Below are 26,236 nucleotides of genomic sequence, written 5' to 3'. Positions count from 1 at the left end.
TCACACTAAAGTACTTTTTTTGTTTTGACCCTCTTGCCATACTTTCATTACATTTATAACCAACTTTAAATACCCAATATTAATTATATGAAACCGTGATCGCCCAAAGAAAGTAGGGGGTCGTGACCGAATTTCCCAGCTAATTTGATGCATAATCAACAATGAGTGTTAAGTGAGTGTTAAATGATGCTAACTGCTAATTGGTAATGACTTTTCTGGGTTTTGTGTGGGGGTCATTTTAGGTAGAGTTTGAAAATAGGATGGTTTGTGCAAAGTCATTTTGGAGGAGGTGCTAGGAAAACAGGAAGACTCTGGCAGGCTGGAGATCAGCTTCTGTAGCGGGAGAAGAGAAAGATGATTGTGTGAAAGATGGACCATTGGATGCAAAAGAATTACACTGTCATAAAATATTTATGTTATGGCTGATGACGCCTGAAACGTGTGTATAAATATGGATGTTTCTTGCAATAAACCACTTCAATTCTGCAACTCAATGCTCCAGTCTGATTTTTGATCACCTAAAATACACAACAGGCCTTCGATGCACACTAAGTATTGTAAGTGTTTTTCACTCCCAGTTTCTTTGATAACCATGTCCATAGCAGATGAATGTATTCAGATATACATCTGACACAGTTATCAAAGAAGCTAAGAGATCTTTATAAAACTGCCTGAAAACGCTAGTATGGTTTCATGTCACTTGCATAGAAACTATAGCTTCAGAAATAGTAGGTAGTCTCAATTAGCACTTTGAATAACAAGCTTCTTGTAAAGACACAGTTTCTCTTCCACACACCAACCTTAAAAGCTCAACCTGTTGTAAAGTTCATGTCACCACCAGGTATAACATCCAGCTTAATTAACCCACTTTCAGGTGAGTCATGGACGCTGTCAGTGTTGCGCCCAGGAGGAATGAAGGAGAGGTGAGTGTGACCTCTGCCAGCCATTGACAGGCGGTGTTGAATGGTGACACATCGGAACACTAACAGGGCTGTTCTGTTCCGATTCAAAGGTCAATCAGAGAATTCGATGTTCACACTTAACTACAGTGGTGTTAATGGGTCATTGTTGGCCGGTTCCTATTTGCTTCCCTCTGCACCAACAACAGGATAAAATTGCTCCAGTGGCTGTTCCTTCTCTGTCGGTTGTGATTTGAATGATTAAATTGATAAACTTTGCACACTGACTGATAAGACTTTACTGCTTAGCTCAATTAGTGGCCCACAGTCAAAGGGGACTGTCCCTACCAGAAAAACAAAGGCATTGGTCAGATGTTCACACGCCTCAAACATGTCCCTTCTGCATATCCTCCTGATAAGCGTCCTCTTGTGGTCATACAATGAATGACAGAAATCAAAGTTCAAATGATGGTATTTTTTTTAAAAAACAAAAAAACCCCATTAAGATTATACATTGTAAGTAATTCACTATAAATAAAAAAACATTCATCTTGCCCATAACATGCACACAAACATCTCAAAGTGGAGAGAGTTTGGCTCAGAATGGGATACAGTGACATTATTGCTACTTAAGCACAAAAACACAGCTGGAATTACCAGCTGTATATTTTAAAGAACATGTTTCCCCCAGTAGATGATACACCACATCATTGATTACATCCATCAGCAATTACATGATCGAAGAAGATGCCAAGGTTTTGACTGATGTTGTCAAGAAAATGGCCTTAAAGTAAAAAGAGAAGGGCTGAATTAAACTGGACCAAGAATCAGAACATTTTTGAATGTTTGTAACACACATTTTTCTAAAAGCCTAGTGAGTTCACTTTGTCAAAACTGTTCAGACAGTTCCCTTCATTGACATGCAGCAATACTGTTTAAGAATCCCATTATGCAGAAATATTCAAAAACACAATTTATGCCCAAAAGTGAATGGGATAAGCATAAAGCAGGAATATCTGTAAAGTGGAGACTTGTCAGTACTCATAGAACACATTTTCAGGTCAAAGGGACCCTTTTAAAAATGGCCATGCTAACTTTGGAGTGCTATTTAGCCCCCTTCCTGACAAGTTAATGTGACATGGGTGGTATCAATGGATGCCTTAGGTCATCTAGTTTCATATTCTATAGTCCTGTACCACCTGACAGGGGGTAATGCAGCACCCTCTGTACACCTACTTCTCACAGCCTTTACAGAAGTGAAGTAGAAATGCTGCAATATGCTGTTATAGACTTTTTTCTCTTTTTGCCATTTTGCACATCATCAGGTGTGCAGAGTTTTAAAAAAAAATAAAAAATCAAACTTTTGGGACTTTGTGTGCTCTGTCCTACAGAGATCCAGATCTGGTGAGGGTGCTTTTAATTAATTAGTTTTCTTGTCTGGAACAAACTTCCTGTTAAATTTGAATCTGTCGCTTCTGTGTCCACATTCAAAACTGAACTGAACACTTCTCAAGCTTCACGATACTTTCTGCATGTGTGTGTGTCTAGGTAATGGAAGTTGGTTCGTGAATGTCTTCGGGTGGGTTTTGAGTGGGTTGAGTGGGTTCCATGTAAGGAAGTATGCAATTTATATATGGATGAATGGCTGTATACAGGATGTTGTGCATTTTTATCAGTAGAGATAGATGGCCATTAGAATAGTGCGTTGTCAGTGTACTGTCTCACAATGACAATATTTTCTCCTAATCATTTTCAGATTGGCTCAAAATTCACCATTTGGCCTTTTTACTTTGCGTGTACATGATCACCTTGTGCATCTTGAACTTCTTTTAACTGCCCACACACATACAACTTGAAGCATCAGAGCATCTCCTGTTGCGCTGCTCACTGTGTTCTACTAATGCACGCAGTCACACAGTGACTCATGACAGGACAGAACAAAGTCTATTTTTACGGCCTAATTAGTAACAACAGTTTCCGGGATTCGGGGTCAGCAGTGTTGTGAGTGTGAATATTAGTCAATAACAGCTCAGACAAGACGATTCATCTCAAAGAATTTTATTGACACATGACCTCGTCAGCAGCGATGAGTCAGTTTATTAGGTGAGTAAAAAAGACTTATTATAACATAAGATCCAATTAACTTTGACTCCACTCAGGATAATTGAAGAATATGAACTGTGATTAGGTTTTAATGCAAATTTGAGAAAATAAAACACATTATGAACGATGATTTCAATAAAAAGTGACTTTATTCATATTACTCAACGTTTTCCTTTTGCAATCAGTACTGGATTTAGAAAATACACACAAGCTCAAAATGAGAGCAGCACTGATTTACCTCCAGTCCAGTATTTTGCATATATAAGGAGTTACATTTGAATCTGTTGCAAATGCTAAAGTTAAGACCCCTTTATGCAAAAAGCACTTATTTTCCCTTGTGATTGCATTTTCCTCTTGTTTCCTTTTTTCCATACTTACCTTTGTTGGACCTTTTAGACACTGAAACACATGTTAATTGTGATAACCAAATGAGGCTTTTTGGTTGTCCTAAAATTCTCAGTCACTTCCTTTAAAGAACCCAACATGACAATAATGCAACAAGTAAGCCAATGGTCATTAGTCTCAGCACCCAGAAAATACATGGGACTAATGTTTCTGTGAGGTTGGAATGATGATGAATAAAACACACTCAGGAGACAACAGCTGTGGGCTGATGCTAGATAATTAACTAATAGAGTTATTATTTTGCAAACTACTTAACATATGTAAAGGAAATAAAGATAAAATGAATATTCAATGACAATAATTAAAATAAAAAACAATGGAGAAAATGAAAAATATGGAAAATTAAGCTAATTAGTAGATTTTAAGGGTTGCAGATGTAAAGTTTTGACTGAAGATTTAAAAAATATTAATTAATATTTGAATTCCTCTGCAAACAGGGCACTTTTGAATCCAGAATAGTTGCATTTATGAATGCAATATTTGACTAATGATATTAATTGATAAATAGTGTTTCTTGAAAATGATGAAATCCAAACAAGAAATCATTGCAAATACACAGACAATAGATCTAATAGTACAAGCCTGCCAAATAACACATTTAAAAATGAATGAAAACCAAGCATTCACCTCAGTATCAGATTGAAGTATATGAACATATGATACCCGTGGCAGCATGGCATTAAATGATTCCCACACTGTAGAGAAATAAAGTTTCATCTGACCAACCACATGAACCTGATTGAACTTGTAACAGATGTTTAAACCCAGAGTTCAGGCTGCCATCTAGTGGTTCACTCAGCTGCCTGCATGATGTGTCAGGTTTACAGCTGTTTGTGTAATTAGTTCATTACTGCCAACAGTGTAATTATGAATGATATGTCTCACATCAAAACTGATTTAAAAAAAGGTTCATTTACCATGTTAACATTACACCTTATCATTAGATCACATGACTGGGATTAAATGATCAGAGCTGGACAATTGTCAGTTTATTATAACAAATCATCTGAACTGATAAATCCATCACTTCACTTACTGTATGATAGTTTGTATCATTAATGTTTGTTAAATTGCTATTTTTTAATATGTAGTCTCATTGACAAGTGTATAGGCTACACTACAGAAGCACGAACAGACCAATATGACTTAAATACACAATTTACAGCACAAAATAAACAATTTCATTTCACTCTAAAGAAAGTTTTTTTTGGTATTGATGATATCTTTAGTTACACAATCAGAAAGAATGACTTATCTGAACTCTGACTACCTTTAAATCAAAGTTAAAACTCATATTCTGTCATTAAAATGTGCTTTTTATTACTTTATGCAGTATTTCTATTATTACTGTGTGTTAATCAGATAGCAGATTTTTAAAGCCCCCCCTCCACTCCAAACTGTTTTCTTCTTGGTGTTATTTCACTCTACAGTTTAACACTAGAAAAGCTGTTTCCACTTTCATCTGCTGAAGGTTCAAATGTTATCTGTGCTTATCTTAAATCTCACTTTATCTCATGTTTGTTTTAGCAGGATTTGTGACATCACTATTAGTTTGAAAGTAATCATGGCCCAGTATGCCACTTTACATCTCCAGTACACATACACAGAGAATAAAGTAGGAAACATCTTGTGTCCTGTAATTAAACCTTTAAATGAAAAATACGTAAATACTAATAGATCTGCATTTTTCATTGAGGGAGAAGGAGCAGATGTCTTTTTAAATGATTTTTATAAATCTGCATCTGCATGTCTGCACAATGTCCTTTCTTTTGTTTAAAGAAGACAATCTCACCTTTAAACTGATAAATGAGATATGTGATACACAGAATCAAGAGGCTTTAAGCTGCAGTGAAAGTCATGCATCATATTACCATATTCAGTGTTGTAATGTAAAGGGCATTATGTAATTTAATTACAAAATAAATGTAAGTGTAATCTGTTACAGTTACTGAGAAAAAGTGTGCGATTAAATGACAGTTACTGATGAAAATGTTGATGATTACAGAGGAGGTTACATCTGAAGTCACCTTTAAGATTTTGTTAAGGAGGGTTTTTTCCTCATTTGGAAATTCTTTTTTTTTTTGGATTTAGGTGCTTAATGGGAACATTTACCCTAACAGCTGAAAACATTGGTTAGAAAATTAGAAAAGTCATCAAAAAGTAATCAAATGTTATAAATTACATTAGTTTTATTAAGTAACTGAAATAATTACATTACTTATTACATGTTAAATAGAGTAACCTGTAATCTGTAATCTATTACATTTCCAAAGTAACCTTCCCAACCCTGACCATATTACCATGTTACCACAATTATAGACAGTACAAGTACATCTGCATAAGATTACCAGTAAAATGTATATATGTTATATATGTTATAGCACTGGCTGATTGTAAAGTATTCACTGAATGTATTGAGCTGAAGAATATATGAGGCTGTGAGTGAGAGACATGTGTGCAGGGAAGGGTAATAAATTCAAGACTGATGGACAGATGGACCTCTATAGGGGGTAAACGGTGGGATATACAGGGGTAGAAAGATACACAGAGCAGGTATTATCATCACAGACTGCCAATCATTGCATTTACACTATATGATCAGACTGTGGGAATAATAAGAAAAAGGTATTGTCTTCTAATCACAGCAGTTTACTGGCAGACCAATAAAACGTGCAACCCTATTTTTGTTAATGGCATAAAGTAACATGCTGTATCTATATTATACCCGCTGACCATAGCTGTCTTCTTTCTCTACCGTTTCATATGTAAATAAAGCACTTATTACTCATTTGAAAAATAAATAACGTCTCAGCTAGAAAGAGGTTTACCAGGAAATATTACCATTACGGGAAATTTGCAATTACCCCTCCATGTAAACAAAAGGACACAGGACATTATTAGTGTAGACGGCAGCACTTAAGTGTCATTGTTCAGATTTATTCAAGGATGAACGGAACAGAACACCGAATGAGGAAATGTATTTTATTATCACCTTGCCTTTTGTGGAGGGGATGTGTATGTGTGTGTGTGTGTGTATGTGTGTGCATACATCAGGGAGGAGGTAAATGCAACTGGCTCAGGCGCCATGGCAACCACGGCATCCCCTGTCCGCCCCCCCTTCTATGGTGCATGTGTGAGCGCCAGCGTTCACGTGTTGCTGCTGACCGCTCACATTACTCATTCCCACTGACTACAGGCACACTGAACACTACATACTGCAAAAAGGGGGGACAGGTGGTGCTGAAGGTGTGTGTGTGTGTGTGTGTGTGTGTGTGTGTGTGTGTGTGTGTGTGTGCACGTGTGTGTGTGTTGTCGTAAGCAGCGCAGGCAGTCGGCAGCCAGGGCGCGTGTGTTTTTACTGAATGGTATTGGAGCCACGTGCTGGTGATGAGGGACGCTGTGCTCTCTGCAGAGATGGATGGTAGGGGCCCGAGAGTTTTAGTTATACAACCGTTTCTGCCATTTGATATTAGTGGCAGAAAAAGGAACATTCAGTTGATAAATACAGAATGGAGCAAGTAGCTAAGGGAGGGGGTCCAATAACAGAGCAGGAATTAAACTCTTATAGAACTCAATCAAGGAAGCACTTTGTAAAGACATGTGAGAGACTCCTTTGTGGAAAAGGACATGAAAACACACCTAAAACAAACATTTTCAGGGGTAGATCTGATATAAAGGTTGAAATAATTAACCAAAGAGCAAATTAGCTCCACTACTTGGCCAAAAGTATGTGAACATTCAAACATTATAAACCCATTTCAGTGTTACACATCTCATTCCAAACCCATGGTCGTTAATATGCTGCTATAACAGATGATGAAACGTGGCCGCAGGGATTTCCATTCGCAACTGTTATTTCAGTTCATCCCAAACTTCCACACGGAAATGTGAAAAGCATTTCTTTATGGGTCTCTGAGCTCACAGTGATACGTGAAATGACAACGACCTCTTGATTCCGTGGTGGTGGCACGTGATGTGTAAAAGTTACGTGTCAGCACCACAGAAACAATACCAATGTAAAGTCAATTAGGATCGGGCGTGACTTTGTGCATGGGAGAATTGCATTAGTACTGCCAGGGGCCCCTGGGCAATGAAGCTAATGCCCCCCCCCCCCCCCCCCCGCCCCCCCCCCCCCCAAACAACTGTTATTATAGTCTGATTGGATAACGCTGCTGCTGTTGGGTGGAAACCTTGTAACTCCATAATTTAAGATAAGGTAAGATAGGATTTTCCTTTATTATTCCCATAGTGGGGAAATTTACATTATTGCAGCAGCAAGTGAATAGTAAAAAAATAGGAAGAGATAAAGAATAAGTACACGAGCAATACAAATAAAATATTAGTTAAAAAGAAATATGTACAAGAGTAATATTAGTGTTGAATGATAAACCTGAGTTTGATATTTCACAGGTTTTACAGTGAAAAAATAAATATATTTTTATATGGCATGATTGAACTAAATTAATAGTGTACCAAAAACACTGACATTGCACAGTCATGTACATTTAAAAGTGCAGTTTTGGAATTTGTTTTGGACATACTAAGTTTCTGACAGTGACCATAATTATCAGCATCAAGAAAATAAAAAAAACAAACAAACAAAAAAAAAGTGCACATATTGAGGGCCCCTCTTTTTGCTCAAGGGCCCCAGGGCACTTGCCCAGATTGCCCATATGGTAGATCCGGCCATGATTGGAAGCACACTGTTGTCTAAAACATGGCTGTATACCAACTTCTTGCAGCCATGTGACAGCAGAAATAGTTCATTATTTGTTTTATTGGCTGCTCCTTTTTCATCTATATTTGACATTCTTTACACAATTTGTAAAGCATCCTGAACAGCTGCTGTACATGAAACGTGCTCGCCTCCAGAGACCAATTGTAAAGTCAAATCTGAATTGAATTTGTGTGAATGTGTGTGCTGTAGTGCTGCTGTACTCTGTGCTCTGCCTGTATTGTATTCTCAATGGGAAAAGCACACAGGACAAAGAGGCACTGAAAACCCTGAGATACAGCAGCTTAAAGAGACTACTGAGACTCACCCCATCCTTGTGAAAAGTGACTGAAAGATAACTAGAGGCCATCTGACCATCAGCCAGGACGGAGAAAGCACTCACATGTTTTTGCCTGGCTAATAACCTCCTAAGAAAAAGAAAAAGAAGAAAAGAAAAAAGAAAAAAAAATCCTTGTATAGTTGTATAACATGTGACACTCCTTCATTTTCTCTCTTCAAACTAACTGAACATGAAACAACAGTCTCCAGTTGTTTGCCTCATTTCTAATTCCCATTTTCGCTTCAGTTTGGCAGGACGCGGTTTTCTAATAATCTGCATCTGACTCACTTTTTGACAACAAACCACAGCTGTCTGACACCCTGAATGAACCCTCATGGAAACTAGTTGAGATCATCTGACCTGATAACTCAAACGGACATGGTAAAAGACTACGAGAGCTGTTTCATTCTTTTTTCATTTTTATGGGAGTTTAAAATGTGGGTTGACCTCTTTGGCTTTGTTCCACTTTTTGTTCTTATTCACTCTGCAGCTTCACCAAACACCAAAACTCAGTATGGCTGGAAATACTTTTTGTACTTTTGACCTATAAACAAAGATATCCTCTTTTCAGAGTCAATCAGATCATCCAATATAGTGATATTTCATTCTCTAAACTAACAGAAACAGTAGCTGCTCTACACTAATCACATTTTGTGTATTGAAATAAACTACAAACATCCTCTATCATTTACGGTAATGCACAGATCCCCAAAATCAGTTTATTTAATGAAGTTTAATTTGTTGCTTCCATCTTTTTTGACATAAAAATCCCCCTTTTAAAAAGGCTCAGGAGGTAGAGTGGTTGTCCGCTAATCGGGAGATTGGCAGTTCGATTCCCTGCTCCTACATTCCATGTGTCGATGTGTCCTTGGGCAAGATACTGAACATCAAATTGCTCCCACCATCAGCACTTTAAGTGTTAAAAAAGACTAGAAAAGCACTATATAAGCACAGTCCTTGTACCAAATGCTTCCGTTACTAAAGCAGCTTTTCTTCAAACACCATAGTTGTTGAACAAGAAATACTGAAATTCTACTAGATGAGATTATTTTTACTTGTTCACCATGTGTCAGGTACTTACTGTAGGTTTTAGGTCAGATGTGTTTACCTGGTATAAAGGATGTAGGTCATGTGGTTGTACAAAAATAGCAAAGAATAAAGTGTGTAAATAATCTGTTCATCAGAAAGACAGCACAGATGCTGGTTTTATCACGCTGTAAGGGTGAGGAAATGATAACAGCTTGAGGTTTGTATATCATACTGATGGTGGTCATCAGGCCTGTTTTCATACCACGCCATGCTCACATATAAATAGCTGGCTGGTTTTTATCAGGAGTCACGCAGCAGAGATCTCTCAGACTGTTGGGGAAGCCAAAGGATTACAGTCAAGAAGAGGAAGCTCAGGTGAGCGTTGGAATTACAGAAGGGATTACTGGCTACAGTCAGATGTTGGCAGCTACTGTGTGGGCATTTGATCAAGGCCTGACACCTTACATATGTATATTGTGTGTTTTCCTTTAGTGCCACTGTGAGGTTGACTTTTAGGGTTTTCATAGAAATATCTCTAAAACTAGGGGATGGATTTTGGTGAAGTTTGGTACAGACACTCATGCTCCCCAGAGGATGAATTTTAAAAAACAGTTTTTCACTTTTAGTCCATAAGGTCAAATGAATTATTCCCATCAGGATCAGCTGTACGTTGTGTTTACTGCTACTCAGCATGCTGACATGCTTAACTAAGCTGCATGATATCTGCTAAATATCAACATGCTGACGTTATCACTGTGTATTAAAATATTGTTTTAGAGACATCCTGGCGTACACATCATTTTCTACAGACTTAATAAAACTTCTGTGTTTGGTACAGACATCAAACCATCGTCATTTTAATATGCGTCTAAATTGCAATGACAGTAATGATCATTCTCTCTAATATCGCAAGTCATATCGCAGTTGCAATATCAGTCCAAATTACTGCAATGAGATCTTTTTTCAGAATCATTCAGCTCTACAACAGATGGGTAGTGATACTGTAGATATTGACAGACCTTAACCTAAATTCAAATACACATACATAGGTAGGTGGTTATGAATGAAGGGCCAGGGAGGATATAATCATTATATTAAGCTTCTGAATATGCAAATAAAATCATAGAGAATAATACTATTACTAATACTGTTGCTCACACTCCTCATTATAATATACAAATGAAACTCATCAAACAATCCTCAGTATTCAGAAAAACATATTATTGGTAATAAAATCAACATCTGTGGCCCAATAATGACTTCATCACGAGTCATACACACTCACTGGTTGAGACATAAGGAGAGTATTTGAAATTGCTTCATTTCAGGAACGACATTAGTAACTAACTAGCGGCTTCCTGTGTTATGATGTAAGGTTTGATAGCTGCGATCTTGTGAAGTAATTATTTCTGGATTTAAAATAGTTTCCCAGTTCTATTTCCCCCTCAGCATACAACCCAACACACCATCAATCGGCAAATGTCACCATCTAGTGGATAGGATATCATTTGCATTAATAAAATATTTAAACCTCAGCCAAACACAGAAAAAGTAACCAATGCAACTTGTAAATATTTATACAAAAGTTTGAGGAGGACTTTGTTTGAATATGAATATAACAAAAAAGTACATCACATGCAGTTTTCCAGTGTATGAAGATAATAATAGCAATAATAAGAAGGGACCTAGAATAGAGTGTTTGCCATTTCTTTTTTTCCTAAGCAAGTTTAAACATTTTATTACTTATTTATTACTACTTTTCCCTTTTAAATGTTCCTCTGTTCTTTTGCCTGCGTGGCTTTCATTTCACTTTATTATCACAATTTTCCTTTAGCATCCCACCACCCTCAGGCCAAACTTCACATTCTGTGCCCCATATTAAATTGTAAGTGTGTCATAATAAGTAAAGTTGCTGGTTTTCATCCGTGGAACATGCTCAGCTTATTGGATTCATGTTTGTGTGTACTATCACTTTAAAATATCTGGTACACTCATTTAAAACATTGGTTAAACTGAATTCCTCTCCATATATGATTTTATTGACAACTGCCAGCCAATCAGCAACAAGTATTTTCTGTCATTCAGTTAAATTCATAATAAAAACCTATAATTATGAATGAGAGCAACACTGGTTGTTTTCCCCTGTTCTATCCTTAGCAAGTGCAGAGGCGTTTTTCCTGAAGTGTTTTCTTCTACCTTTTTGTGACAGCGTCTTCCGTCACATCCTTCTTATTTATCACGGAAAGGCTGATGTCTAATTAAAGTACAAATCAGTGGGTGTTTTTTAAGCTGGGCTGTGCAGTGGAAGGAAAAATGAATCAATGTTGTCGCCTCATTTGCTGACACACTTTCATGCCAGACTCTGGCATGATGCGTGCAAGCACTTCTGTTTCAAATATGAGATCTGTGTCGAGAAAAAATGCAAAACACAGAGAGTAAATGTTCAAAATGTGGGTCGCTATGCAACCTGTTTCATAAGACCTAAGGTAGGAAGCAACATGCATTAAATATTGACGCACTTACTTTCTTCCTGTGATGTCAGTATTTGCATATTAATGGGGGTATGTTCATTTGTGCTGGCACATGTCTGCACGCACACACACATACACACACACGCACATCCTGCAGAACATGTTGAACAGATAGGACAGCAGTTCATATGGTACTACCGGGAAATGAGTCACAGAGGTTCATGCCCTCTTAATGCGACTTTCCAATTATAAAAATTCCCAAGAGGAAGTCGCTGCTATACACTGAGAATATATTCTGTTAAATGTACTTGTTTGGGATTAATCTACCTTAGAAGTGATACGTGTAGCATTTATTTTAGTGTTTGGTGTCGATGTGAAATATCAAATAAAAGCAAGTCTGGTTGTGCACATGTGATGATCTGGAATAAATCTGTGTAAGCTTGACACAGATTGTTCCTGAGCTCACAGCTTCCCCTGCCAAAGCCTGAGATACACAATATTTGATATTAAAAGAATCATTCAAAGTTGACAGACTAAATGAGCGCCAGATGTCTACATGGACCACCTAGTGAGAGAGATACACCTTGGACATTTATTTCATGATTGGACGATACGCATATGGAAGATGTGATATTAAAATGATGTCAGTGCCTGCCTGAACTATGAAGCTCCATCAGTGCTTTGAGCTTATATAACACTAACATGTTGATGTTAAGCAGCTAGCTTCAATGTTCACCATGCTTACATTCAAAACTAAGATTGTGAATCATATGCTGTGTTTCCAATCACATACTTACACTTAAAATTTAAGTGCATAGGTGCGTTAACACTGAGAAGTATGAAAAATGCGGTGAACTTTGCCGCATTATGTGTTTTTTGCACTAAACACCACTTTACTATTGTCAGACATAAGCCATTAGTAGGTTTATTGGGTCAATTTAGCAGTCTGTAATGATTTGGTACCCCGAACAATAACGCAAATGACAAACTACAGCAGTAGCAGATGAAAATGCTGTTAGTTTTGCATATATTTGGTCATACAGTAAACCACATCTGGAAAAAATGAAATTTTGATCTGGTGGTGGTGCTAGAGGACATATCAGGGGATCACCAAAGTCAGTATGGTCCTCTGGAGAACATGAATGTCTGTTTTGTTTTTTTGTTTTTTTCAAGGCAATCCATCCAATCATTGTTGCGATATTTCTGACTGACTGAAACTACAGACCATGCTGCCAGTATTATGTCTTAAAATGAACTGTAGGCTCCAAACAACGCCCTATTAAATGCATATTCTGTGCATTGAACATGTGTTCTGCCATCAACTGTCCATCAATTACACTGCAGCACATGATAGATCAACTTAATTATATTTTACAAGAAACCAAGAATAAAGTTAATATGGCTCCAGGTGTCTGTCTATGATCATTTGATTCAACATTTAATTTGAACTATGAAAACACAATATGAACTGAAAGATTAGGTGAGGTAGGTGGGTACAGAATCTGCCTCAAGACCCTTATTATTTCAGCCGCCATTTTAACTGATACTGGTATTTTGTTATGCAAATCTTCAATTAATAAAATGAGCTTTATGTAAACACAGTCTATCGGCAAATCTCATGTTATCTATACCCAGACGCCTCAATATGTGGTCAAATGAGCTCAGATATTTAGCTATTTATTGGTGCTAATGCGGACTTAGTTTGTATAAGTGGTGACCTAAAAAGTTTAATCTTATAATGGATTACTTATACAATATATACATTGTTTGAATTTTGAAAAAACAGGAGGCAGACGGGATTATAATTCTGAGAATACACGTGACACCTGACAGAGTGATGTCAGTGTTCGGATAGCCTGTAAGGTCTTAATCGATTAGAGATAGCAGTTCTTCCTGATAACTCAGTGCTGTGTTTACTGATATTCCAAGCCTGATGACCTTTGGATGATGGTATAAGTCACCACAGCGATTACAATGACAAAACAGAGACTGTCCTACTCAATTTCTTGGATAGATACATGTGACATAAAAAAAAGAAACAGTGAATTAAATCATTTGTAGGTTGATTTAGCAGAGTTATGTTTCCTCTTAATATTTCTAAGGAGCGAGGATCAGAGAGAGAAGGAATTTAAACTGATGAATTCAGTTATTTCAAAATATGATTTAGGTGAGCACAAATTTTCAAAATCTATACAATGATGAGGTGCAATGATTATTCAATTCATTCTTTAATTGACAACTACTAAATTAATCACCAACAATTTAAACAATTTGATTCATCAATTGAAAATGTCCAAATTCTCTGGTTCTGGCTACTCCAATGTGAATATTTTATGGTTTCTTTAGTCCTCTATGACAGTGAACTGAACATCTTTGGGTTGTGGATTGTTGGTTAGAACAAAACAAGACATTTAGATTGCAGTTTAGGCTGGCTTTGGGGCACAGTGATTGACATTTCTCAAAATGTTCTGACATTTAATTGACCAAATGACTAATCGATTAATCACGAAAATAATTGTTAGATGCAGCCCTAGTACAATCCTTAATTTATCATATAGATTGCATTGGTGTGTCCATCAACAGACACACTCAAAAATCAAGCTAATTTAGTATGTATACACCAGCCACTGACATCTCAAGCAACATTTCCAGTGTGTTCGCACCGCATACACAACACCGGGTTAGTATGGAGTATGGAACTAGGACACAGGTCTACAGAGAGATTATAGAGCGTCGTTTTGCTGAAAGGGGGAGCAAAGCTGGGTGGATTTAAAGTTTTGGGCTTCTTGGCAAACCCAGGCATGGTGACGTTATTTGTATTTTATTCTCAGCCTTTTCCTAATTGAGATTGTTGTTGGCATTGAGGGGAATACTGCTTACAATGGATGCAATCATTTACCTTGTTTTTTGCCAAGGTGGTTCTACTGGCTATGTTTAAAAAAAATCTATGTGGGGTGCAGAGTATGAGCAATATGGTTCTTTATAGGAACATTCGTAAGTATTATATTTAACTATCACAGTATACACAGAGCTATTATGGGCTATCTGCTTGTGAAGACCCCCCCGGAGTAGAAACACCTCTGCCTCCACAGGATCCACCTTCTTACAGTGATCCCCTTACTTTAAATTGGGTCACAGTTGCATAAGTAGAAGTCTCCAGAAAATGTAACTTTGATCCAAAAACCAGACGTCTAGATCCAAGTTTCCCCTTTATTTTGGTTCAAAATGAGAGGAGTGCGCCATGATAAATATTCAGCATTTTTGACTCCAGAAAACATGACCCGGAAGGTTGCTTATATAAAAAGCATTACATAAAACCCACAATCAATCCCAGGAAGCCAGAACTATGAAAAAGTAATAATCAAACTGAAACAGAGAGTGGTGGGCCTTCATATTCCACATGTAGGTGTCTTATTACAATGTCACACATTAAATGTAGTTAAAAAGCAACAACTGGGGGCTTATTTTGATGCAGCTGTCATTCACCGTCGGCAGCGAAAGGTTATACAACATCACTGCGTTATATAAGTGAGCCAGATAAGGGACCAATAGGAGGCCGCCTCGTGAGTCACGTGACGCCATTCACTTGCTCTGGCCAATTGTTGAAGAAATTCAGAGAAGCAACCCACCTTTAGCTGCTCGAGCTAACTGGCTAGCGACCAGGACTCACTACTCTGGCGGGGGGAGTTTATTTTCAACGACGGGTTAGTCGTTTTCTGAAGAGGAGGACAAGGTATTCAGAGTCGATGAAAGATACGGATTTTGGATATACAAGAGTTCGTTTGTTGAGCGGGACGAGTGGCGAAAGGGGGAGTCGGTGTTAGTCTCTTAACCCACTGTTACGTTAGCTAGCACGCCTTCACTCTTACATAAAAACAACAGCCGCGACCTACTGTAGCCAAGCTATGTAACAGATTTATCCTCAACCCTCATATACTGTGAGCAACTTCAAAACTTAAACCTGTGCTTTTTTGAGTTGACATAACGTTAGTATCGTAACGGCGAGACCAAATTGATATTAAGCTTCTTACTTACTAAGCCCGGAGAATTGTTTACCCACCGTTGCTTGACTAACGTTAAACATGCTATAGAGTCATTGTTTAAGTGTTTTCTTGGAAACGTCATTATCTGTGAAGTTTCTACGCAAACAGACCACCTTCTGGCTCTTTTACGGGGGAGAGAGGGGGCTGACAAGCGGAGGTAAATAAACCCAACCTCCTGCCTCCGCGGTGCAGTAGCCGGTGTTTACAGGTTTAAGCGCATCCGCTGTTGCCTTTATTGGTGGAGAGGCTATAGCTGACTGTCAGTGGGACTTTTAAACGACAGAGCTAAAGTAAACAGGCTTTTTAGTGTTCTTAACCTTCTTCCAATGGCGAGCGGTCGGTGTCAGGCACAATTATATGATTGGTTTTACAGAAAGGCGTTAAATGATAGTTATCCTGACATGTTTACTGAACAGCGTGGAGAGGTAGGTGCGCATTTCCGAGAATCTCAGTGAACAGCTGTCTGATATCCAAGAAGAAGAGATGGAGACGGGTGTGAGGTCTCACCAGGGCGAGCTATTCGTCCACCCGCTCTCCAACCCCGGGGCTGCGGGGATATTCCCCGAAATGCTGGAGGTGGCAGAAGAGGCGAGTAGGGCTGGAGATTTTAACCTGGCTGTGGAGATCTACAGCTCCCAACTCGCAGACCTTCAGCAGCCGGACAGGGGCTTGTGTCTCAGAAAGGCTGACTCTCTGGCCCGCGCCGGGCGAATATCTGAGGCTCTGGACTCGTACTGCTTAGCGGCCAGCCTGGGCAAACTACGCCCGCAGGAGCTTCCCTTGCTGGTGGAAACCATCGCCCACACTCTCCGCGAGAAAGAGCTGGGCATAGCCGGGACTTTAAACTCACAAGTCAAAAGCAGCAATGGGGGAGATGGGGTTGAAAGTGATGTTGAGTGTATAGAGGATGAAGCACTGGATTTATTCTCCTGTCGCCTCTGCAAGTGTCTCCTCCATGAGCCCACCACTGTGGAGTGCGGACACACTTTCTGCAAACGCTGCTTGGAAGCAGACTCCGTCAAAGACTGTACACACTGCAAACAAAAGTTGAACAAAAATGACATACTGCCGAACGGCCGGAGGATAAATGTGGTTCTCAGCGGCCTGCTGGATAAACTGTTTGCAACTGAGAGTAAATCTAGGAAATACTGGATGGAGGCGGAGGTTTTGTGGGAAAAACAGAGTCTCGCGGATGCTTTGGAGAAGTACAACGCAGCAGTGGATTTAGGTAAGAAAAGACAACATTTGTGTATGCCAAGAAAAAGAAACAATGTGAGAGCTTCTAATGAAAATTGTAGTTTTTTTGTTCAGGTGACCTACTTTTCTTTGTTTAGCTTCCCGGTGTCACCGATAGGTGGCGCCTCGACAGAGGTCAGGTCATTATGTGAACAGCACACATAGGGAGCTTCTGCTTTCTATTTATATTCTGCGGTGGTGTAATGTTTTCGTAGTGCAGTTGTGTGAAGCCTCTCTGCACTAATACATTTGTTTAGTTAGTTATTGATTCACAAAGTGCACAAGATTATGTGTGCATCATAGTTGCAACAGATTTGAGTTGGACTAAGCTGTAACCCCTCCTCCCCCCACTAGTGGCGTTTCATAAGCTGCTACTATATAATGTGTTGGGTAACATTCAGGACAGAATAATGCTGGATCCACTGGAGCAAAAACAGCTGCTTACTGACACTTTAAAGTCACCTTTGGCTCAGTTTCACTGAAACCACTGTGACCAAATACAGGATGTTCTGTGTCATTTGGATTTTTTACATAAAAGTTGCCAGTGTGTCTCATTAATCGTCAGCCAGGGCAAGTCTCTAGTTGCACAGTTTGAATCCTCAAGAGAAAGATGAACCGACCGACCTCCCAACCTCAGGCCTACATATCAGAGATGCATTATAAGTCAATTTCCTAATTTCCTTGAATAGCTTAAATGGCTGTAACACAGCTAGTGTCAGGGCGAGCAGGTGATTGAGGTGTTCACACTCACGCTGGTTTAAGAAACTGACAAATTGACGGAGAAGTTGTCATTTTTCAGCCTTCAAATGGCACCTTTTCAGATATTTCCCTTCCTGGATCAACACTGATTCACACAGTCTGTCTGGTGGAGGGATTGTGGGTGACAGGAGGACGGAGTGCCTTCACAGCTTTGTCACTGCCAGTCAGTGTTTCCCCAACAAATGCATCAGGAGGCCTTCTGGTATCGGTGATACATTATGAGTGTAATTGGCTCATGATGTCAGCAGAAATAAAGCTGTTATTTAACCCCTTTCTCCCTGTTACGCAAAAAAAGAGGGTGCTTACTGGTGCCCTATCTCTTATGTACTGCATTTACACAATGGAAGTGATATAATGATGCACTGATGGGGGTGTGTGTGTGTGAGAGGGAGGAATTGCTTTGCTAAGTAACACACCTAATTAAAAATTAATTTGAGTTTAGTGAGCTAAAAAAACAAAACAATTTTTACAATTAATGAATTATAAACAAACTGTTTATTTAATAGGGAGAAACATGCAAATGCCTTTTTAACAGACTAAACCAAATATATAAACAGAGTAAAAACATGGTGGAAAGACATTAACAGACCCAACTTCTGTCTGCTGACTTACTTTCTCTTCCTATTAACTAATATATTCTGTAGATTTCTGTCGAGAGACGCAATGAGGATGTAGGTCATCCACATTTTCTGCCAAACCACATCCAATTTGAGTATCCACTTTCCCCTTTTTTATCACTCTTGGCCTCTAATGCAGATTTATCAAGGCAAGGACAAGGCAAGGCAGTTTTATTTATATAGCACATTTCATACACAGTGGCAACTCAATGTGCTTTACATAAAAGAAACATTTAACAGAAAAAATTGAAAAAAACATGGAATTTGAGAAATAAAAATACAACCCAATCATAGTAAACACATACATACCCCCCCCCCCCCACCCCACACACACTAATAATAAAAACAAAGTACAGAAACATAGAAAGAGAGAAATAAAATACTATAATAGAGCATTAAAAATAAGATAATAAAATAATGATTTGCTTTAAAATCATTAAAAGGACAGAGTGCAAATGAAAGATTAACATTTAAAGTGCTTTGAAAGAGCTCTATCATAAGATATTATATTATTATATATTAAAAATATTCACAGTTGGGGCTGATTTCAGTTCTGCTGGTAGTTTGTTCCAGTTGTGTGCAGCATAACAGCTAAAAGCTGCTTCACCATGTTTAGTCTGAACTCTGGGCTCCACTATCTGACCTGAGTCAGTAGATCTCAGAGCTCTACTGGGTTTATATTCTACTAACATGTCATTCATGTATTCTGGACCTAAACCATTCAGTGATTTGTAGACCAGTAGCATAACTTTAAAATCTATTCTATAGCTGACTGGGAGCCAGTGTCAGCAATAATAGTAATAATGCAGCGTCATACTCATTATATGGACTTATTTTTCCCACCAAGTTTTTTTTTTTCCTAAGCCGGTGAGTCAGCAGCAGTCTTTCCTGCGTACCTGCTCCTGGTAGGTGCAGCCAAGACACCCGGGGCAGAAGCTAACAACGCCCCCACCTGTTTGTTGGAATCTGTTTAGTCCTTTTTGAGTTTCGACAAACAATGTCGGTGTAATTTTACCTGCTCGCCTCCTTTGAAAATGTTTCACTCACAGGCCTCTTTTCTTTTTTGGAATACATTAAAACAGGTTGCAGTTCCACACATTATTCTATATTGCACCAATATGTACTTTTTTTTTTTTTTTTTTTTTTAAGTTGAAGAAGAAAGAAGAATATTTTTGCATCACTTTAACCAACGCTTTCATCCTTTATCGATGACTGTGTGAACAAAGCCCCACGTCCTCTCATTCATCTCCGGAAAGGTCGGAGCTCCTTTTTCATCTTCCTCCAGTGACTGCGGGGTTGTTACATGATTCATAAATACACAGCAAAGCAGCATCAGCATTATGTCTCTGAGCCATTTTAATATATTTTTGAATATCGTGGCAGCTTCCCAAAAGGTTACACAAACCAGCCGGAAGAACAGACAGCTGGTAGTTTATTTATAATGATCAGCAGATGCATAGGTAGGTTTGGAATGAACATGACTAGTGACTGTGATGTGAAATACTATACTGGTATTAAAACTGTATTGGTTGGCTGATATGTGATCCAATTGTGTCGGTCCCAATCGTATCCCATCAAGCCTTAGCAAATACTTTCAAATACAAAAGCCACGTTGCCCTCGATTCAAAACTCCAACCTTCTCCTGCGAGCCAGTGGACGACAGCAGGTTTCAAACAATGATGCTCGACCCTGAGAAAGATCACCGGAAAGCCGAGAGATTATCCGCTCAGTTCGAGCCAAAGCACCTTAGAGGCAAGGTGCTGCATTCTGTAGCGTCAGCTTGACCGCGAACTTAAACGTTGGGCAAGTCAGTTTGATGGAATTACACATAGGTCTTAGTTATTTGAATGTGACTGTAGCTTTTGGCAGCAACCGTGACTTTGGCTTTATTTCAGTAACAGTTGTCAGGGTCAGAAAAGGTGCAGCTGATTACTCTGTTTGGCTGCATTTTAAAATGCTTTTAATCAGTCATGGAGGTGATGAAGAGAGGCTGTTCAAATCTCACCCAGACACATTAACACAGCTCCTGATGTCTTATCAATAACTGTTCAATCAAATCCAATTTTATTTAGATCAGTATCACACACTTACCTACAATGGGATTTACAATCAGTACAACATATGCCACCCTTGATCTTTTAGACTTTTACACTGTGTGGTTTACTTAACTCTTTATTTTCTGAATCAGAAGCTCTGCTCTGAATGCACAGCAACTCTGTTGTGTTTGGGAGGAAAGCTACAAATATTGGACATTGCTCTTCCTCTGACACTACCTCATTGACATGTGATTGACGGGTGATTTATCAACTTGTTTCTTTGTTTAGCAGGAGGGTCAAATTCATTTTAGTTCAACATACAGTCCAATTTGATATCAAGTGGGCCGGACAAGTAAAACCACTGCATAATAACCTACAAATAATATATAATATATATTTGCTGTAATAAACCATCTGTTTATAAATCATATGAACAGCCTGAGATGTCTCAAGAAAAATGAGTTTCAACAATATTATGTCTCAGGTTTGGGGTTTTTTTCCCCAGATTATTTTGCACAATGTTTAATATATGAATGATTTAAATATGACCACAATATGTATTCATTGTTTTTTTCAGAGAACTGTATTCTGCTCAAGTTGGGGAAAAAAACCCTCTAAAGCAGCAGAAAAATTGGAATTACTTTAATGTTATTTACATACTTTGAAAACTTATCCAGTGGGCCAGATAGGCAAATACCCCTTTGCGGGCCAGTTCTGTGTTTGACACCGCTGATTCAGAGAAAAGTAACTTGACTCTCTGGATTGTATCAAGACAAGTAAATATATACTTTATTGTGACACCCCTAATGGTGTATGAATTCTTCATTCCTATCAGTTCTGATAGGTTTATGACTTTGTTAAGTGCTGTTTATTTTAATACCAGTCTGGTTTTCTGAGTGTAAGGAGGTTAGAAACTTTTATAGCATCTTGATAGCGGACTGAGGCAAATCGTTTTTTCTCTCTTACTAATACAACCCTTCATGAAGATAAGAAATAAAAAATGAGATTTAGCCTTAGCTCGTCACTCTCTCATACCCGCTGTCAGGAGTTTGATTATAGCACAATATTTTTTTGGGGTCAAGTAAATATTGTCTGGTTCTGCTGGTGTGCGTGTGCTCGGCTGTCAGCTGACTCAGCTCAGGGCACGCAGCTTCGCCTCCTCCCTCTGTTCATTTTATTTGGGGTGGGGGGTGGGGGTTGAGAGATTCAGTCTTTTAGAAAAATGGCTTCGAAAGTAAGTCAGTGAGGCTCGTATACTTGTCAATGAGGTGGAAAAACCTAAATAAAAAACCTGACTGTACAAGAGTTGTTATATAAGTTTAGTAGTATGACTAACGCTTTTGGAAGCTGAATAAAGTGACACCTACTCTTGCAAAATACCAGCAGCATCAAGTTGAACATAACTTTTTAATAGAACAGAGTTAAATATATCTTATAAAATAAAATTGTCTTCAGCTCACCAAGAACATGAAGACGCACTACACATGATAGCCAATTGATGAAAATGTACCCACATCCAAATTGGGTACATAAACTACTCGTACAATTAATTAAAGAAACACAGACCTGTTTGAAAATAGGACCATGCTGTGCCTGCATAACAAACAAAAAGTCTGGTAATTATCTATTAACACAGCTCATTTAATATCACTGCATGCTGTAAGTCGCACAGCATTCTTACACGTGAACTAGGTCTCATGCCACATGTTACAGCGCTGCCCTACTTCTATTAGACCTAGGGGAAAAAAAGCGTCCCATCCCCCAGAGGCCTGTCCACTGACCTGATGTGTGTGTGTGTTTGTTTCTCCCTGTGGTGTGCAGTGCCCTCTTCAGGCAGATTGCTGTGCCAGCGGGCGGAGCTGCACATGGAGATGAGGAACTTCAGCCAGGCAGTGCAGGACTCCAGCAGCGTCTGTAGGATCAAACCTCTCTGTACAAAGGTGAGTGAACCAGCAGGGCAAAGAGTGACAATATAAGATAAGACACCATTTGTAGTACTATATATTACTCAAACAAAGTGAACAGAAAAATGGAGATATTGAAAAGCTGCTGATTGGGCTACAAGTGAGTCCGAATCACAATAAATAAATAAATGCTAAATAATATTTCTTTTTTAAATAGTAGTTTTAAAGCTTGTTTTTAGCTGTGTTTTGCATTATTTGTATTTTTCATTATTTAGTACATTGTAAATATAATTGTACAGTTACATAACATTACTTACATTGACAGATAATATATAATATGCAAATATCAATAAACATTGCAAATACCATATAGTAAAAGGCTTCTTCTAAACAGATGTAATCACATAGAAACATGTATTACAGATTTTGTTCTCTTATTATCTGTTAAAAAAATGAAGCTTATTATGGAGTAACTGTATATTAAGCTGTATGCCAAATGTTTTCTGAAAAACAGCCCTGACATTAAGGCAGTACACTTTGTTTGAAGATGGTTTCTATCATTACATTTCAATAATAAAGATGCTGATCCATCACAAAACACCTCAACAACTGTGATCCATAACAAGTGGCAACAATGACAATAATGAAATACTGGATTGGATTAATTATATTGACTCACAATTTCTACTTGTTTCAGGCTCACTATGTGAAAGCCACAGCGCTGAGTAAAGGAGGTCGGAATGATGAGGCTTTGCAGGAGTATTTCTTGTGTTTGGCGCTCAAACCCGACTGGACCAAAGTCAAACTGGAGGCACAGAAAGTAAGAGAGACTCCCCAAAATATCATAATAATGCTCCACACACAGTTGCACTCATCCATGTCAAGGAGAAGATGATGTCAGCTGTCAGCTCATCTTTGTGTGTGGATTGTGAACATTAATCAAGGGCCTGGTTTGTTTCTCCCTACAGGTTCTCAGTGAGCTGTTCCACTCTGTGTTCGAGAACGAGGACCTGCCAACGCCGGTGCACCCTCTGCAGGGGGGGTTGGCCACTCGCCTCATTAAACCCCCAGCCTTGCTCAGGTCCCTGAGGCCGATCACGCAGAGAACTGGATCCTCTTCGCAGGTTACTGCACACAAAAACTCTATGCACCTGCTTATATAACAATGATTAGTAGTCTGTGATGGACTATGATGGGATTTCATGTGAGATGTAAAGCTGCACTGCACCTTATTACAGAATATATAATATACAGTAGATTATATTTCCACCACAGTTGGCATTTTTGTATCAACATTTTGATTGTGACCAACATGCTCACTTATCTCCATTCCCCGTCTCCAGAACTCGGAATTCAGTGTGACTAAAAGCACTCCAGTGGACGACACATCCTCCAGACTCTCCGCTCTGTCTCCTGGTAAATCTGACCGTCCTTCTGGGGAAGGCAGCACCAAGACCCTGAGCGATGTTCTGGCTGCACTGCCAGCGCCGCCCGGTGGCATTAAGAGGAAACACAGCGGAGACGGACCATTGGCAAACTTGAACACCCCCTCCAAACTGCTCAGAGCTGGTAGGTTGTTCACATCACTTAGGGTTACTTTATATTGAACCATGTAGCCAAGTTTAAAGCTATTTGTTTTTTCACCAGTTTTTTTTATAATTAGATAATAGATGATAATATTTAAGAAGAATTATGGTTAACTGTAATGGGAACATTTCTGGTCTAATTTCAGTACAGTAACAGTCAAAAGTTTAGACACACCTTTGCTTTCACTTCATTGAGAAAGTGACAAACTTTTGACTTGTACTGTATATTTACTGTCAGATTCTTCATGCTGCTTTTGAGTAATGTGGGAAATATCAACAACAGTAAGGAGTAGAAGTAACCTTTTAGTTCAGTGAATCTATCTATTTTTATCAATTCAGAGTCTCTCACACTGTGCGCCCCAAATAACTTGTTTTACCCACATCTGCCTCTCATCATAAATGATGTTATTAAGTTAATGGAGATATCCTGATCCCACAGTTGGCTCAGACAGCCCAACGATGCGTCATCATGCAGTCTGCCTCTCTGCACTGAACCTACTTTTACAGCCAGAAAAAGATTATGTTCTCTGTCAGAGCAGCTTTTTTAATCAGTGCTAAATACATCATATTAGATACATCAATCAAAGTTGAATTAATATAATCAAAATGATTCAGGTTTGTTTGGTATTATATTAAAATCATGTAATATTTGTGGTTTCAGTTTACTTGGGATCAGTCCTGTGGACAACAAACTTTTAAACGATAAATCTTAATGGTTTCCTCCATTAAAATCCAAAACATGATAATAAAGCTGCTATGTGTGCTATGTTGGCGTGTAGAGAAGGGGGTTAATTGCTGTATTAAGCTCACATTGAGACTGAATATGGGATAAACCTGCACACACACTGTAAACCTGGACACGTTTAATTCCTTTTCCTTTATGGGTGAACAGCTTGAAGTACAATTCTGCTCTCTGTCCTCTGTACATAAAGTATAACTTGAACACTAACACAGATAAACCTGTATGCTGATGATGTGATGATGTTTCGTGCAGATGGGGCAAGCAGCATTCCGACGGCCACGGTTTGTGGAGGCAGGGTGGTTCCTGCTGACCTGATGGACAGCGGAGACTTGGAGTGTTCACTCTGCATGAGGTGACCACACACACACACACACACACACACACACACACACACACACACACACACACACACACACAAACTGCACGATTACATAGCACGATTATAACACTTTTGACCAAAAGTAATAAACTAATACACTGACATCTAAAGACATGTATCAACCTTTGATATTAACAGTATTTAGTGTTAACAGGTGCAGCATGATAACATTTGGTTGTGTGTTTTTGGTTGTTTTCTCCTCCAGATTGTTCTATGAGCCGGTGGCCACACCCTGCGGACACACCTTCTGCCTCAAATGTCTGGAGCGCTGCCTGGACCACAATCCCAACTGCCCTCTGTGCAAGGAGAATCTGTCCGAGGTACACACACTGAACAGGTTATAATGTTGCTACTGTTGTGACTTTTGCAGGGTCTGTAAATAACAATAGCACTTGTCCGGTGTTGGTGCGTTGTCATTGCAGTATCTGGCCACCAGGGGTTACAACAAGACCCTGCTGATGGAGGAAGTGCTGCAGCGTTACCTTGGAGACGAAGTGGAAGAAAGGAAGAAGATCAGTGAGGAGGAGATGAAAGAGCTATCCAAGTAAGTTCACATCCATGAAAACACACACAATTAACTTAAGTCTTTTTTTATTTACAAAAATGTCTGAACTTATATGAAGTTACAGCTTAATCCATCTAGTACAGGTCTTGTGTTTTCAGCACCTTTTTCTTTATGTTTTGTACTTCTATTTAAACAGGTGATGCACACTTTAATGTTTTGTATGACTGTACTGCAATGAAACACATTAATACTGGTGTAGATATTGATATTGTCACCAAATTTATAAAAATCAGCCTGTCATCTGCTGTTGAAAATCAGCTTTGAATAGGTGGGGCCAGTGCTTCCTTAGCCCCCATCCTTGTGTGAGTGTGGGATCCACACAGCCCATCCACCCTCATGATTTAAATATACGCTGATAGAGACAGTTTTAGCTTCAGCAACTAACAAGTTCACGGACCTGCTGAAGGA

General features: G+C 38.8%; 1 protein-coding gene across 1 annotated transcript in view; it reads left to right on the top strand.

The window, feature by feature from the left end:
* Nucleotides 1–15,585: 15,585 nt before the first annotated feature.
* Nucleotides 15,586–26,236, top strand: part of LOC133993140 (LON peptidase N-terminal domain and RING finger protein 2-like) — a 16,079-nt gene continuing 5,428 nt past the window's right edge. The window contains exons 1-8 of the mRNA XM_062432004.1: nucleotides 15,586–17,232; nucleotides 22,474–22,592; nucleotides 23,254–23,376; nucleotides 23,525–23,680; nucleotides 23,900–24,125; nucleotides 25,137–25,236; nucleotides 25,469–25,583; nucleotides 25,686–25,807. Coding sequence (XP_062287988.1) covers nucleotides 16,488–17,232; nucleotides 22,474–22,592; nucleotides 23,254–23,376; nucleotides 23,525–23,680; nucleotides 23,900–24,125; nucleotides 25,137–25,236; nucleotides 25,469–25,583; nucleotides 25,686–25,807 — 1,706 coding nt within the window. The 5' untranslated portion in view covers nucleotides 15,586–16,487. The remainder of the gene's footprint in view (nucleotides 17,233–22,473; nucleotides 22,593–23,253; nucleotides 23,377–23,524; nucleotides 23,681–23,899; nucleotides 24,126–25,136; nucleotides 25,237–25,468; nucleotides 25,584–25,685; nucleotides 25,808–26,236) is intronic.

Source organism: Scomber scombrus, chromosome 13 (assembly GCF_963691925.1).
Source record: "Scomber scombrus chromosome 13, fScoSco1.1, whole genome shotgun sequence".
NCBI classification, from domain to species: Eukaryota; Metazoa; Chordata; class Actinopteri; order Scombriformes; family Scombridae; genus Scomber; species Scomber scombrus.
Note: the sequence above shows the minus strand (reverse complement) of the source record. Positions and strands in the feature narration are given on the sequence as shown.